General features: G+C 43.6%; 1 protein-coding gene across 1 annotated transcript in view; it reads right to left on the reverse strand.

Annotated features, from left to right (window-relative positions):
* Nucleotides 1-4734: 4734 nt before the first annotated feature.
* MYO7A (myosin VIIA) overlaps nucleotides 4735-17582 on the reverse strand; it is a 150777-nt gene continuing 137929 nt past the window's right edge. Inside the window, exons 44-47 of the mRNA XM_027848154.1 lie at nucleotides 16879-16995; nucleotides 9087-9170; nucleotides 6726-6845; nucleotides 4735-5673 (exon numbers count right to left, since the gene is read on the reverse strand). Coding sequence (XP_027703955.1) covers nucleotides 5584-5673; nucleotides 6726-6845; nucleotides 9087-9170; nucleotides 16879-16995 — 411 coding nt within the window. The 3' untranslated portion in view covers nucleotides 4735-5583. The remainder of the gene's footprint in view (nucleotides 5674-6725; nucleotides 6846-9086; nucleotides 9171-16878; nucleotides 16996-17582) is intronic.

Consider the following 17582-nt stretch of genomic DNA (forward strand, 5'->3'; position numbering starts at 1 on the left):
CTAAGATGGAGTCTCCTATAATGCATGTCCATTCGAATTTTCTTAAAATGCATTTTTGCTTCCTGGAGTGCTGTAGATATGAGTTAAACTCATGCCCTTCCTCATCTCTCTAGCAAATAACTTCTGGAGGTCAGGCTTCAGTAAACATCGGCGCTTCAATAAAGGAGACGATGAACCTCTTCTAAAGCCTTTCGAGGCTGGGGTATCTTTGGAGTCCAGAGTGTGCTTTCTGACCTACCGCCTCCACTGCTCTGACTCTACTCTGAGCCTCAGTTCCCCCATCCATTCACAAACATAATGATTTTTGTATTCCTTACCTAACATGACTGTCCCAAGGTTTTTGAGAGGCTGTGGGGCTTGTAATGGATGGCTAGTTAGCCTTGGTACTGGGAAGACCTGGGTTCCAATCCCACCATTGATGCCTGTGGGCTGTGTGACCCCACTGGGCAAGGGACTTAACCTCTCAGTGCTCTGGGCAACTCTCCAAACAGTTGCAGAGAAGGTGCCAGCTTTCACTGGTAAATGGAGAGATGCCTTATAGAAAGCTCTTTACACCAGAGAAATCATAGGTGCAGTCTATACAAGAGAGAAATAGTGAACTGTTAGAGCAAGAGAGAGTCCCAGGACTGGCTTGCATATATGAGGAAGCGTGTTCGACTCCATCAGGACTTGAATCCAAGGCCCTGAAAGAAATGGTGTTGGGCTTAGACTGTGAGCTTCCTGAGGGCAGGGGATGTCTTTGGAATCTTTTGTATCCCCAGGGCTTAGCATAGTGCCTGGCACATAGTGGGTACTGAATGTTTTATTGGCTAGTATTCTAGAATTGGAAAGAGCCTTAAAAACTAACCACTGATATTTATGTATTCATATATAGATATGAGGAATGCAAAATGCTCTTTACATTTATATATATGTGTATGTACTATATATTATATATAGCTTAATAATTATATGAATATACAGTATATATATGTACACATATATTTTATATATATCAACATAGATATATATCTAGATATAGATATAGATATAGATATATTCTTTGCAATGGCCCTGTGAGGTATACAGTACAAGAATGATTTTCCCCATTTAGCAGCTGAAAAGCCTAAAGCTCAGGGTTTAAGTCACTTCATCAGAGGCAGGATTTGAACCCTCGTCTCTTCCCATCTCCCAAGTTCAGCCCACTCTTTACCATATATCACTGCATCATGGGTTCATAGTAATAACCCCATCACTTTATTTTATTTTTCGAAGATGAGGTCTCCCTGTTCTTACAACCCAATCCTACTACTGATCAGCAGGGGAGCAGGGCACCATTGACAGCCTGAGCTGGTTCACCCCCTCCTTAGGCCATTTGGTGCACCCATCCCCTCTCTGTTCCTGAGGGCTCACCCTATCAATACTGGATTTCATGTGAACACTGGATTGTCTCCAGCTCAATGCAGCTCAGAACTCCACCAGCCTCAACCCTCCCGGCAGAAAGGACTGTAGGCATGCACCACCATGCCTGGCAGCTCCATCATTTGAGAGAAGAGGAAACGGGCCCAGAGAGGGAAAGGGATTTCCTCAAGGTCACACAACTAGTTACTGTTAGAGCCATAGGTGGACTCCCAGACCAGGGCTTTTTCCATTATACCCTGATTATTAGACAGGGGAAGAGTACCTGAAAGTACTTGAAAATGACCGCATCCAGCTAGTTCCCATACCTAGTGACACAGGCGGGGTCTTTGTCCGCTTCTTTGAGGACCACAGCCCACAACTTGGCTATTCAGAAACCACTGGAATGAAGGGACATTAGATGCTCCATCATCTTGTGGAGACAAGAAAAGAGGCAGGAATTTCTAGTCTTTGCCGACTGGGAGAGCCAGAGAGCTTTGGGAATAGGAGCCAGGCTCCTACTGCTATTATGGAGTGACCTTCAGTGAGTCACTGCCTCTCTGTAAAAAGAGGCCATTCTAGCAGATGGTCTCCAAACTCCCTCCCAGTGCTAACACTCCGTGTTCTGAGGTGCCTCTCACATTGTAGGAAGCAGTGAACCCTATGACACCTGTTGTTTTTTCAGGGCTTGGTCACATTTGGATTGCCTTTTTTTTTAAGCATTTTCTACCCATTTTGTTTTTATAAACAGGAATCTCAGGATTATTTTTTTAAAAAATAGGTGTTTAAAGTCATTCCTATTTCCTAGGTAGCAAAGACTGATGCAGCAATTTGGGCTGCATGATTAAATACCAGGAGAAAGGGAGAGAATAGGCATTTATATAGCACCTGCTATGTGCTAGACACTTTACAAATACCTCATTTGATTCTCACAACAACCCTGCAAGATGGGTGCTATTATCCCCTTTTACAGTTGAGGACACTGAAGCAGATAGAAGTGAAGGGACTTTCCCAGAGTCACACAGTGTTTAAGACTAGATTTGTACTCAGAGCTTTCTGACTCCAGGCCCAGAGCTGTATCCACTTAGCTGCCGGGGGTCAGTGTATTCCAAAGCTGGCCCCAGAAGCTTTGTAACCACAGCCCTGCCTCTTTTCCCCTTCCCTAGCACTCTTCCCCAGTATCCCTCACCCCCAACAGAGGGAAAGAAAGTTATTGTGGAGGGATAGGGGAGAAGAGCTGGAGCCCAAGGCTCAGGACTCAGTCACAGCATGTAGCTCTGGAAGGGACCTTAGATCTCTCCGAGGCCAACCCTGTTATTTTACAGGTGAAGCGACTGAGTGCAGAGAGGGAGAACTGGTCATGCTGAAGGCCACGTAGTGGAGAAGCAGAGCCCAAGATAGCTAGCAGGACTTGGAGCCAGGAGGCCCTGGATTCAAATCCTACCTTTGACACTAGCTGGGTGACCATGGGTAAATCCTATAAGCCAAGCTTCAGTTTCCTCCTCAGTAAAACGAGTGATGGCTGCTCAGGCTCCTTCCAGCCTGGCATTTGTGGTCATGCATCCCTAGGTGGGCAGGCAGCTCTTTCTGTTACACTATCATTGGGTCTCTCTAAATCATTCCTTCCACCTACCCTGTGAGAGTCACGTTAACTCATCATGAAGTGAGGACTCCATGCAGGAAAGCAGCAAGATGACCTCAGCTGAAGAAGTGAGACAAGAACCCTCAGGCCCCTGGGATCTCGCCTGGACTGTTCAAGGGACCGGGATCTAGACTTGACTCTGTCTCTTCCCAGCAGAGAGATCTGCATGTTTAAAGAGCCCAAAGCGGGGCAGCTAGGTGGTGCAGTGGATAGCACACTGGCCCTGACAGTTCAGGACCTGAGTTCAAATGTGGCCTCAGACACTTACTAGCTGTGTGACCCTGGGCAAGTCACTCAACCCTGATTGCCTCCAAAAGAAAAAAGGTCAGAGAAGAACATGGCTTACCCATGGTAGGATTGATGATAACTGGATGGGGATAGATCATGTAGGCTGGAGGTCCCCACTAAGGGTCGAGGGGAAAGAAAGCTGGACAGTAGGTTATTTAACCTGTTGGGCCTTGGTTTCCCCATCTATAAAATGAGAAGGCTGGAATAGATGAATTCTAAGGGCATTCACAGAGAATCATTCAAACCATGACCCTAGTCTGAACCATGTGCTATTATTGGTTTGAATCAAACTCATGGTTTTTCTTCTCACAGAAGCCTCCCTAGAGAGAATACCTTCACCTAAAAAAAAAAGAACTCTAATGGTGGACATATTGGACACTGTGAGGGATTAATGGGAAGATGTTAATCAAAACCCAATCAGCCCCCATACAGAGGGGACAAGGCTGGTAGCTGTTTCTACTATTACCATGCCCTCCTTCCTAAAAAAGCCTTTTAAACTGCATTCAATTTATGGAAAGGGTCTGAGGACAGATTTTCTGTACACCTTCCTCCTCTCCAGTAATTCTGCCCAGGGCTAGCGCTCCCTCCTTGACGTCAGAGGTGAGGAGCCTCAAAGCACTCCCCAGGCCCCTCTGATGGGTTGCATGGATCTCTGCCCCACCCTCCCAAGGATTTCAAGGGGTGGCTGTCATTCTCCATCAAGTCCGGTGAGGCAGCTCCCAGCTCCCCAAGCCCCATTCTAGAGTCTCGGAGAGGTAAGCTCAGCCTGCTTTGACATTTACATGAAGAAAAGGATCCCTACAACCAGCTCTTACAAAGTGGCCTTCTTCTCTCCAAATTCTCAGTCCCCATGTACAGCTTAATCAGTGACAGTTAAAAAAATAAACTCCTCTTCAATCCCTCATGTTAAGACAAGGCTTGTGTCCAGAAGGAGGGAGGTGGTAGTAGTCTGGCTGCCTTTAGCCCTGGCTAGGCCCGGGACTAGGCTACTTTTAGTACGAGGGTCCCTGTTGTAAGAAGACTAACAAAGCTGAAGCATGACTGAGGGCTATGTCCAGGATGAGGAGGCACCTGGACACTGTGTGAGTGGAAGATTGATCTGCCAGGACTGGCGCTATTTAGCCAGGAAAAGAGAAGGCTGGGGGTGGGAGTGCAGGATGGGGTTTGTCTTCCAGGGCTGGAAGGGCTGGCTGACTGGCTGTCTTATGGAAAAAAGGACGGAGCTCGCTCTATTTTTATACCTACCAGGAATTACAAGAAGGATTTCCATCTGCTTTGCTGCTGCACCCTAAGGATCCTGGGACGTTTCTTACTTGCAGCTGAAACCTTCTCTATATGTTGTCTCCCCCATAAACACAGAATGTCCCTGGGAGCAAAGACTCCCTCGGGTTTCTCTTTGTATCCCTTTGCGCACAATAAGCACTGAATGAATGCTTTATTCATTTATTCACAATGACTGGAAGTTTCAGAGATGCACAATTTGAATCAGCAAAAGGGAAAAAAAAAGTTCCAGTTAGAGCCCCCCTCTAGTGGGTGTTTTGAGGGGCTAGTGAGACCACGGGTCTTTAAACCTTCAAGTGGATGGCCACTTGTTGGGGACTTTGGGAAGGAGATGGCTGCCACAAGTGTGGGTGGGACTGTAGGACCTCTAAGTCCCTTTCTGAGATTCTGTCGTGGGAACATTTTCATGGGGTTTCTGGTTGACAGGCCAATGTGTATCTGCCCATGTCTTTACTGAGCTGCAACAAACACTATGAGATGTCGTGCAGGAGCTTTCTTGGTGGCTCGAAGCATCACCGAGTTGCTCCAGAACAGGGCCAGAATTAGAAAAATCAGAAAATCTCAGATCTGGAAGGTGCCTTAGACACCTCCGAGTCTGATGACCTCATTTTACAGAGGAGGAGATTGTGGCCCAGAAAAGGGATATAATTTCCCCAGAGTCACACAGCAAGTCAGAGGTCAAGCTAACACTAGAACCCAGTGCTCTTCCAATGTCTTGGACACAAAGCTGTCCCAGTTGAGGGTGGAGGGTGTCCCCTCCCCTCTAAGGCAGAGAATGGCTCTAAGTCTAGTCACAGATAATCATCTTCACTGGAGGCAGAATCCAAGTCCAAGTGCAGGTTGTCCCCATCAGAGACCGGGACCTGATCCGTTGGACCCTCCCCCATCATCTCTGCCTGGAGAGCAAATGTCATTCCCCAGCTACAGGGGTAGCCCACGGGCTTCAGCTGGCGGCTGATCAGAGCCAGGGCCAGGTGCCCGTGGTATCTCTCCATTCATCTGCCAACCCTGGTGCCCCTCTGTTTGCTCATGGTAGTGAGCATCTGGCTGATGTAGGAGGTCAGGAGGTCATCCATTTTGTAGCCCTAGACAAGAAAGGGGGGACAGAGAAACAAAGACAATAATATTAGTTTTCACCTCAACAAAGAGCATTATTCTGGGCAAGCCTTACCAACCTCCTCCTAACTTAACTCTGAATCACCAATATTCACACTCTTTTTTTTTTTTTTGGGCAGCCCGGTGTTAACTGGCGGCACAGAGAGGTTAAATCAGGCCTTGAGGTCATACAATGGCCATTCACCCTTGGAATTTCCAAGTTCCTGGTCTAATGCTTAATTCACTTAGGGAGGAAGGGACCTGCAAGGTTCTTTAGTCTAGCCCTTCCATCTGACAAAAGAGGAAACTGAGTCACACATGTAGTAGGTAGTCACACATATAGTAAATAACCTTAGAATGTAAACTCTTTGAGGGCAAGGGTTGTTATTGTCAGAGCCAGGAACAGTATCTAAGTCTCTTGACACTTGGTCTGATACCCTACATACTCTATGGCACTATCTTCTTCTCATCTAATAACCTTGGTGCCTCCATGCCCAGGGTAATTTCCCGGGATGGGACAGCAGAGATCTTCATGGATTTTTAGGTTGACTTCAGAAGGTGACCTGCCATCACCCCACTTCTTCACTTCTTGGTGCTGAGACTCGAGAGTAGGGGCTCTGCCCTTCTTGTGTCCTGGCCCTTTCAGGCAGGCAGTCTCAGAAGGCTATGGACCCTTTCTCATAATCATGTTTTTCAATGCAAAAATAAAAAACATAGCATTACAAAGGAAGTCAATTATAGTGAAATATAGTTATCAAAATTTAAGAAACAAAAAAATTTAAATTTAAATAAAAATGAAAAATGCCAATTATACTGAAATATAAATCAAAATTTAAAAAAAACACAAAAAAATTTAAAACACAAAAAAACCCATTTTACAGATTAGGAAACTGAGGTCCTAAGAGAATAATTGCCTTTCCCAAGGTTACCACGGTAGGTATGTGTTAGAGCTGGGATTTGAACCCTGCGTCTTCAGGGCCGAGCAGCCCGGCTTTTGGCCCAAAGGTTGGTCAGTCACTAACCTAGTGGGTGGTGTTCTTACCAGGGAAGTTTCACAGAGTAGCTTGCTCCCTCGCACCAGGTTCCCGATGGTGATGTGGAAGTATGTGTTCCCGCTGCTCCAGTTGGAGATCTTGGTGAAGGGGTGAGTGGTGAGAATATCCTGGAAAAGAAGAGCAGTTTTGTGAGGGGCGCCAACAGTCCCCTCTCCTTTCCCCCTTATCTTTCGGGGCTGAGTCCTGCTGACCCTGCCTCTAAATTCTCAAGAAATGTGGAGCAGGAGAGAGCCTCGGAGATGGCGTCGCTAAACGTCCCCATGTGACAGAGGAGTAGCAGCACGGGGCGGCAGGGGGGGGCAGGCAGGGAAGCCGGCATCGCCTTCAGAGTTACAGGTCCTGGCTGGAGAGCCTGGCTCGGCCACCTGGGCCTCTGTTTCCTCATCTGTAACATGAGGGAGTCTGACTCGATAACCTGGGAAGGTCCTTTCACATCTCCGTCTCTGGCTGTATGAAATTGAAGACCAGGGACAAATAGCTTCTGGGACGTGGCCCCTCCTTAGCCCAGGCAGGCACTGACCCACGTGGCCAGAAGGACTCAGGTACACTATAAAGGGAGAATTTCTGGCAATGAGGTTAATTAAACCCTGGAATGATTCCCAAGGAAGGGATATTTTTATCTCTTTTCCCCCAAAAGCCACTCTGAGATGGTTTGGCCTCTTTCTCAAACCTAGAGGGATTGCTCAAATGACTTATGAAGTCCAAGTCACTAATATTAACAACAGCAACAATAACTAGCATTTATAGAGTGCTTTAAGGTTGCAAATTGTTTCACAAATATGTTGTTTAATCTTCATAACAACCCTGGGAGGTAGGTGCTATTATTATCCCCATTTTACAGATGAGGAAACTGAAGTCAACGAAGGTTAAATGACTAGCCCAGGGTATGCAGCTAGTGTCTGAGGCTGAATTTGAACTCAGGTCTTCCTGACTCCAGGTCCATTATTTTATGCATTGAGGCTCCTAGCTACCCCCCCCCCCACACACACAAACACACATTGCTTAATAAATACTTTTCACTTTTGTCACTCTAACCTTAGTGTAGAGCTTAGCACAGTACCCGGCACCCAGTAAATGCTTAATAAAACTTATTGTTTGACTGAGAGCAGACAAGGTGAGCCATTTGAACCTTGATTTTCCAATGTCAAAGTGAGTATTCTTCCCCTAATCCCATCTCACTTGTCCATCTCCTCTATTCCACGGCCATCAGCCTTGTACAGACCCGAATTAATGCCTGCCTGGACTATTGCAATAGCCTCCTAACAGGTCCTCTTCCCCTCCTTCCCCTGGCCCCCTCCAATCCATCCCTTAGTCATAAATTGATGGCCATGTCACTTTGACACTAAAAAGTCTTCAGTGGCCCCTAATGGCCACCAAGGAAACCTCTGTGTTCAGCTGTTCCGTGGGCTGGGAATGGATTCTAATCCCTATTCCTGATGCGTCCTCCAAGACTCTTTCCTAACCTCCACCCCCAGTAAGACTCTCGCCTACAGGAACACACCTGCCTTGGACCTTTCAAATGTGTGAGGTCCGGACCTGTGATTTCATCCTCATGATGGACTCCTGGTATGAAAGTTCACTCCCGAAATGCAGATCAGCACTCCTCTGTAGCTCATATAGTCTAGAGTTGCATGGGGCACTGACGCGGCTGAGGTTGACATTCCTTTGACACTTACCACCTATCTGTGTAACCTTGGCTTAGGGCATAAAATCTCTGGACCTCAGCGTCCTCAATCTCGAGAATGAGGGACTGGATTAGGCGGCCTCCGTGGGTCCTTCAGCTCGAGGTCTAGGATTCTGTGTATGAATCATAAATCTTATGATCCCATGTTGTATCCCCTAATTGGATTATAAAGCCCCTGAGGGCAGGGACTAGAGTGTGAGCATTCATCTTTATATCCCTATTGCTCATCATACAGCTTTGTACATAATAGATGGTAATGAACATTTGTTTAATTGAATCTGATGAGGCCGATCTCTGGGCATGCTTCCTGTCCCAGCCACCATCAGGAAGCAGAGTTTTCCCAGGGAGCCTGGGAATGGACATAGTCTTAGACCTATAGAATATTAGAGTTGTAAGGGGCCTTAGAGAGCATCTAATCACACCAACTGGAGGAGGGAAAGAAGGCTCTGAGGAGGAAGGTGACTTGCCCAGGGGCATGTAGCCAACAAGTGTGGAGGCCAGGACTAGCACCCAGGTCTTCTGCTCCCAAGGCAGTCTGCACGGTCTCTAGCTCAGCCTGACGCTCCCCCGGGGCATTCCTTCGTGACAAAATGATCATGAGCACTACCCCCTGTGCCCAACCTCCCTTCAGCCTTTACTTATGCTTCCTTGACGCTCCTCTCACCTTGGTCCGGGGATCAATGAGGCTGACTCCGTATTTGTTGATAGCAATTAGGAGAATCTCTGGGAAGTTTGGCTCTGTTGTTTGCTGGCAGAGAGAAGACAGAAAGCAGTCAGATTTCCAAATCTTCCTGTGAAGGGAGTCATCACCAGGGAAGCCAAGGAAAAAGAAACTTCTGGGAGGCAATAACATTGCCAATTCACTCTCTCCGGAAGATGAGCACAGCCACTCTTTTCTGGGTCTGGGGCTTTGCATGAATCCAAGACACTTTCTTCCTTTTCTGCACTTATCCACAATTGGAAAATCATGCTGCCTCCAGGAAACCTGCCTAGCCAGGAGAGGCCTAATCTCTCATCTGTCTCCTCTCTGAGCTCAGCTCCTTAATTGTTTGAATCATACACTCTGATTACTTGATTACCATATTGGTCCAAATACAAGCACACTCCCCACCCACATATGCAATGAAATCTCTTTGAGAGGAAGAGTATATGTGTATAGGTATAGAAGAAAAAAATCCATCTGTGATTTCACTAATGTGAGTAATACCTCCTCAGGCATAGACAGTACCTCCTCTGTGCCTCAGCAACTACCTTCATAAACAGCTCTGACTCCCAAAGTTCATCACTCTTTGGCCAGCCCACTGGTGATGAGTTTCTCCAAACTTGGCCCAGCTGGTCTTTAAATGACAGACATATTTTTGTCACTAGGCAAATGCTGAAAGCCTTCCCAGCTTGGTAGGATTGCCCAAACAGAGCTTAAGATTCATCGGCAAAGCCCTTGAGATGCCCAGATCCCCACCATGGCCAAGAGAAGCCATGATTAGAGGAAGCATGACATAGTGGATAAGAGCCAGCTTCTAAGTAAGGAGGCCTACCTCTGACAAGACTGCCTATGTGATAGTTTTCAGATGAAGAAATTAAAGCCATCTGTAGTCATATGAAAAAATGCTCTAAATCACTCTTGATTAGAGAAATGCAAATTAAAACAACTCTGAGGTACCACCTCACACCTATTATATTGGCTAATATGATAAAAAAAGGAAAATGATAAGTATTGTAGATGTGGGAAAATTGGGACACTAATGCACTGTTGGTGGAGTTGTGTACTGATCCAATCATTCCAGAAAGCAATTTAGAGCTATACCCAAAGGGCTATAAAACGGTGCATACCCTTTGATCCATCAATACCACTACTACGTCTGTATCCCAAAAAGATCATAAAAAAGGGAAAAGGAACCACATGTGCAAAAATAGTTATAGCCTCTCTTTTTGTGGTGGCAAAGAATTGGAAACTGAGGGGATGCTCATCAATTGGGGAATGGCTGAACAAGTTGTGGTATATGAATGTAATGGAATACTATTGTGCCATAAGAAATGATGAGCAGGTAGACTTCAGAAAAACCTGGAAAGACTTACAAGAACTGATGCTGAGTGAAGTGAGCAGAACACAGCAACAGCCACAGCGTGCAATGATCAACTATGACTTACCTCTTTTCAGCAATATAACGATCCAAGACAATTCCAAAAGACTCATGATGGAAAATACTATCCGCATTCAGAGAAAGAACTGGTGGAGTCTGAATGCAGATCAAGGCATTCTACTTTCCACCTTTTTTGTGGTTTTTCTCTTTTGTTCTAATTCTTCTTTCACAACATGACTAATGTGGAAATATCTTTGACGTGATTGTACATGTATCACCTATATCAGATTGTATGCTGTCTTGGGGAAGAGGAAGGAGAGGGAGCAGAGAAAATTTGGAACTCAAAATTTTACAAAGTGAATGTTGAAAATTATATTTAATGTAAGCTGAAGAAAGATAAAATCCTATTTATACACGAAAAGGACTTGCTGTGTGACACTGGGGAGTCACTTAACAATGTCCTAGTTAACTCTGTAAGATTGTAAATTACAGGATAGGTGATGATCTGCATTGGAAGAGGCTATTTCCTTGCCTGGAGTTCCCCTTTGCCAATGAAATAAAAGATACAGGTTTTTAAAAACCTGAACAATGTTTTAAAATACACTGCAGGATTTAGAAATCCCCAAAACCAAATCAGGTGGGCTGCCCACAAGGTTCGCTCCTGTATATAATAAATACTTTATTCACATGGAGAAGCAGGAGGCTCTGGGCTGCTTTCCCCCAAAATTAAAACTAACTATACAGACCAGAACTGAAGGGCTACCTATGTAGTTGTTGTTCAGTCATGTGTTTTTCTTCATGACCCCATTTGGAGATAATAGCACCTACCTCCCAGGATTGTTGTGAGGATCAAATGAGGTAATATTTGTTAAGAGCCTAGCATAGTACCTGGCACATAGTAGGTACTACATTAATTTTTACTCCCTTCCCCCTTTCCTTGCCCCCTTCTAAATCAAACTCCCATAAAGAGTTACTTACACACCTGACCTCTACTTCTCTCCTCCCCAGTCATTTCTCAGCACCTTACATTTGGACTTCTGACATCAACACTCAACTGAAATTACTCTCTCTAGGATTACTGTCAAGTTTTTAATTGCTGAAGCCAATGATCTTTTCTCAGACCTCTTCCTTCTTGACTTCTCTGTAGCATCTAACGTGGTTGATCTTCACTCCTCTCCAGCCTCCATTACTCTCTAGCCTCTCTCTACCATGTCATGGAAGCCTCCTCACCCTGGGAGTCTACTATGTGGTTGGACTTCTCACACTGGACATAAACTCCTTTCCATGGCTCCTTCCTCTGATTGGCTGGTTCCCACCAAAACCTTCATTTTAAGGAAAGCATCAGGCCTGCCATGTCTTCATTTGCCAGGCTCCACTTCTGACTCTTTGGATTTCCTCTACATTACCCCCTGGCAGGTACCTTCTCCCTCCCCCTTCCCCCCTCACTTTTCAGCTTCCCTCTTTAGAATGTAATCTCCTTGAGGGCAGGGACTGTATTTCTTTCTGCTTATATTTTGTATCCCCAAAGTTAAGCACAGTGCCTGGCACAAAGTAAGGACTTAATAAATCTTTGTTGATTTGATTTGATTTTATTTGATCAACTATCTATTCCTCATGGATATACTTTTCTCCTTGGGATTTTGTGATACTAATCTCTATTCTGATTCTCTTCTTTCTCCTCTGAACTAAACATTCCTCAGCTTCTTTCATTAGTTTATCATCCATGTCCTACCCTATAATGGCATATGCCTCCCAAGGCTCTGCCCTGGGCCATCTTTTTGTCTCTCTCTATATCCTCATTAATTCCAAGAGATCAGTTTTCATCTCTTATGCAGATGACTCCAGGAGTCTCAAATTCAGCATGTCTAAAAATAGAACTCATTTTATCCCTTACACTCAAGTCTTCTTTGAATTTTTAGATTTCTGCTGAAAGCATCTCCACTCGTTTAAGCAGCCAGGTTCCCAACCTTGGAGGCATCTTTGACTCTTGCGTCTACTTCAACACCAACCCCTCCATCAAATTGGTTGTGAAATCTTATTCATTATCCACAACCTGTCTCAAATCACTTCCCTTCTCTCTGTTCACATGGCCACAACCCTAGTTTAGCTTCACTTTACTTCTCATTATGACTACTTTTTAAAAATAAATTTTAGTGACATCTCTTGTTCTTACATCACCTACATTTCCCACTGTATTCCTTTCCTATGCTTTTCCAGAGAGCCATTCCTTATAATAAAGAATAAAGAGGAAGAGAAAAAAAGTTCCTAGAAACTAACCAACATATTGAAAAAGTCTTATGCTATATGCAGTATTTCACATCCATGGCCCCCACTTCTGCAAAGAAGGTATCTTATATCTTTTCTCTGGAACCGGGTTTGGTCATTATCACCTCAAAGCATTCATACTGAATTGCTTTGTTGCTATTTTTTTCCATTTATACTATTGAGTTATTGAGCATACGATTTTCTTGGTTGACCTTATTTCATTTGCATCTGTTTATACACATCTTCCCATGTTTCTCTGTATTCATCACATTCTTACAGAACAGAAATATTCCATTACATTCACGTGCCACAATTTGGTTAGCCATTTCCCACATCACCAGGCTTCTACTTTGTTCCCAGTTCTTTGCTGCCACTAAAAGTGCTGTTATCAATATTTTGGTGTATCTGGGGCCTTTCTTTTTGTCATTAACTGTCTTGGAATATGTATCCAACAGTGGAATCACTGGGTCAGTCAGTATGGACATTTTTGTCACTTTCTTTGAATGATTCCAATTTTTTTCAGAATGTTTTATTTTTATATAGAGAACTGAGTCAAATTTATAAGAATACAAGTCATTCCCCAATTGATAAATGGTCAAGGGACATGAACAGGCAGTTTTCAGAGGAAGAAATTAAATCTATCTATAGTCATATAAAAAAATGCTCTAAATCACTATTGATTAGAGAAATGCAAATTAAAACAACTCTGAGGTACCCCCTCACACTTATTAGATTGGCTAATATGATAAAAAAGGAAAATGATAAGTGTTGGAGATGTGGGAAAATTGGGACACCAATGCATCGTTGGTGGAGTTGTGCACTGATCCAACCATTCTGGAAAGCAAGTTAGAGCTATACCCAAAGGGCTATAAAATGGTGCATACCCTTTGATCCATCAATACCACCACTAGGCCTATACCCCAAAAAGATCATAAAAAAGGGAAAAGGAATCACATGTACAAAAATAGTTATAGCAGCTCTTTTTGTGGTGGCAAAGAACTGGAAATTGAGGGGATGCCCATCAATTGGGGAATGACTGAACAAGTTGTGGTATATGAATATAAAGGAATACCATTGTGCTATAAGAAATGATCAGCAGGCAGATTTCAGAAAAACCTGGAAAGATCTGAATGAACTGATAATGAGTGAAGTAAACAGAACCAGGAGAACATTGTACACAGTAATTGCAACATAGTGTGATGATCAACTATACAGATTTAGCTCTTCTCAGCAATACAATAATCCAAGATAATTCCAAAAGACTCATGATGGAAAACGCTATCCATATCCAGAGAAAGAACTATGGAATCTGAATGCAGATCAAAGTATACTATTTCACCTTTTTTTGTTTTTTCTTTCTCATTTTTCCCTTTTGTTCTGATTCTTCTTTCACAACATGACTAATGTGTAAATATGTTTAATATGATCATACACGTATAACCTATATCTGATTGCTTGCTGTCTTGGGGAGGAGGGAGGGAAGGAGAAAAAAATCGGAACTCAAAATCTTATAAAAGTGAGTGTTGAAAACTATCTTTACATGTAACTGGAAAAATAAAATCTACTAAGTAAAAGAAAAAAGAATGCCTTATTTTTAAACAATTCATAGCTTTGCCAACAATGTATTAGTGTGCCCAGCAGTGTGCTGCAGCCTAATCCAATCTACTCCATATTAACTGCTCAGTGTGAGAATTCATACTCAGAAATCAGCAAGTACTACAAATCAGGGTTTGATTTATTGTTTTGTTGATTGACTAAACTTAAGAAAAGATAGAGAAAATGTGAATGATGCAGATCAAACTTAAAAGTATGTCTTTCAGAGAGCTGGCTGTTAAAAATTTACTAGCATACCCCTGAGTGTGCCTAGCAGTTGAACTATTTCTAGAGTCTTCTACTTTGACTCCCAGATTTGGGTTTCTCCTTTCTCGAATACTTCTCCAAAGAGATGCCAAAATAATCTTTCTAAAATGTGTCTTTCCATGTTACTCCCCTGGTCAAGAACCTTCAGTGGCCCCCTATTGCCTCTAACATAAAAGATAAACTTCTCTGTTTGGTATGGGGAAAGCCCATCACAATGTGGCTCTAGCCTACCTTTCCAGACTGATTGCATCTTACTGCCCAAACTCTATGTTCCAGTCACAGAACTGGAAATCTATTTGCTGTCCCTTCAACTCCAATTTCATCTCTTGTATTCCCTCCTCATCTCTACCTCTTAGACACCCTAGTTTCATCCAAGGTTCATCTCATGCTCTACCTCCTATGGAAAGTTCTTTCTGAATAATAATAATGATAATAATTTTTAAGGTTTGCAAGGCTCTTTGAACATCTTATCTCATGTGATTTCCCCCTAGATGTCAGGACTCTGTCTCTCCTCAATTCATCAGGTACAGTACATATTTGTCTGTTTACATGTTGTATTCCTTTGGTAGAATGTAAGCACCTTGAGGGCAGGGCCTATTATATGCTGCTTCTTTCAGTTCCTAGCACCAAGCATAGTACTTTGCTTATAACAGCCATGATAAATATTTCTTGGGTTGGACTGGATTGGATTCACAACTTAGAGCCTCCCAGCAATGCTTGGGGGTAGGAGCAGGGAGAGAGTCACGAAACCTGGCTCCCTGGCTCTCATTCAAACTTTTCTGTTGCCTGGGACTTCACTGTGCACAGACATCTTATTTATTTCTGATTGATTCCCCATCACACTTGTAAGCCAGGCTGGTCCAAATCTTAATACTGCAGCGTCATAACATTGTGATTCTGGAATCAATGGGAACTCAGAGGCCAACTGGTCCAATCCCCTCATTTCATAGGTGAAACAATCGAGAATTCAGGGAAGCTGAATGACTTGCCTGAAGTCACACACGGTGAGCATCTTAGACAGGATTTGAACCCATGTCCTCTGACTCAGTGAGCCAGGGCTCCGCACTCTATCACATTACATTCCTCTCCTCTCTTTAAACCTCACCTCCGCTCTCACTCTTTTGGGTTTCTCTAGATAATCCTGCTTCCTACTTTACTGAGAAGACTGAAGTCACACATCCTGAGCTCCTTTATCCGTCCTCCTTCATCCCTCAAAATCTCCCTGTTTTTTTTCTCCCCCTCTCCTCCTTTGCTCTAATCTCAGAGGATGAGGTGTCCAGGAAGCATTGTGCAGGGCTTCTTAAACTTTTTCCACTCACCACCCTGTCTCCATTTTCAGGCAGCATTTGTAGGGTGTTGCATGGCCTGAGGGCATGCTCAGTACAAAGTGCGCATGCTTTGTGTTCAGAACCAAGGTTGCGGTGAAGTTGTGTGATGCAACATGGGCAAGCGCTGTCAGAAACACCTTGGATTCATTACCTGTTTGATTTGGAATTAATTTTTGGTCATTGTGCATTCAGAAACCTTTTACTGTTGTCAAATTTTTTGTGACCCCATATGGGGGTTGTGACTCACAGTTTAAGAAGCACTGGTGTATAGGATGCTGGGCTTAGAGTCAAGAAGACTTGAGTTCAAATCTGAAGTCAGACAGTTACTAGCTCTGCGACCTTGGGCAAGTCACTTAACCATTGTTTGCCTCACTTTCTTCAATTGTAAAATGAGGATAACAATAGCACCTACCTCCCAGGGTTGTGGTGAGGACCAAATGAGGCAATGTTTGTAAGGAGTTTAGCACAGTGCCTGGCACACAATAGGCACTTAATAAATGCTTATTTCATTCTTTCCTAACCTTAATTTCTCCACTTTTAAAAAAAGTTGTATTGATGGCCTGTGATTTTTATATTATACTTATTACCTGATATACACTCCCAAACCTTCCTCAGTAACAGAAAAAAAAATGTAAGCAAAACCAGCACAGAAACCATGCCTGACAGTATATGACATTCTGTACCCATAGGGTCTCATCTCTCTCTACCACGAGGAAGGATTTTCCTTCCCCTGTCCTCTGGGATGGGAACTGCTCGTTATGTTTCATTTTTATTTTTGTTTGTGTTATTGCTGTCGTAGGTATTGTTCTTAAGCCCTTCTCTTGGGCCCCAGCCCCCACCTCCTCCTAGCTCCTTCTAAACAAGACCTGCTCCCACCTCCCCCCAAGCCCTTGGAAGATCAGTTAAGGGACAAAGTTCATACCTTCACTTCGAAGAAAGCTGACCCAAACGTTGGCCACTTAAATATTAGCTTCAGAAAGGCCAGCTTTGCTTCCTCTTTGCTCTTCCCGGCATGCTTGTTGAAGTAGGCCACAATGGACTATGGGAAGAATCATAGGTTTTATCAGTGGGGAGGGCAGCAATGGTGCTAGCATTTATCTAGGATTTATCAGGATAGCATTTATCACATCTCAGAGTGGGAAGGCACTTAAACTTCTATCATCCAAAGGAATTAGCTATACTGCTTTGTGTAATCTTCAGATGGGATAAACCTTTTTATGACATAATCCAAGTCAATAATAAAAATATTCCCCAGCACAAGGCCAAGGACAAATCCCAGGACACTCTGCTCGAGACCTTCCACTAGGCTGACCAGAAAATGAATGTAATTTTTGGATCTAAAAGCCACTTAGTTCTTAATCCACTCACCCGTACTATCATCTAATCCATATTTCTCCATCTTAAAAATCACAAAATCTCAGAGATAGAATTGCCATAAAGAGATAATGATAAATCTTATTAGATGCCTTGTTGAAATCCAAGTACAGTATGACTATGGTATTCCCTTAATCTACCAGCATAGTATACATCAATGCTTTGGACCTATGATTTCACTGGTATGGGTATTTTCTTCATTGATATAGATCATAATCCTTTCATGTCTTAATAAACAATCTTCATGAATTG

The sequence above is a fragment of the Vombatus ursinus genome, unplaced genomic scaffold (genome assembly GCF_900497805.2).
Source record: "Vombatus ursinus unplaced genomic scaffold, bare-nosed wombat genome assembly UNPS02005659.1, whole genome shotgun sequence".
Classification (NCBI taxonomy): domain Eukaryota; kingdom Metazoa; phylum Chordata; class Mammalia; order Diprotodontia; family Vombatidae; genus Vombatus; species Vombatus ursinus.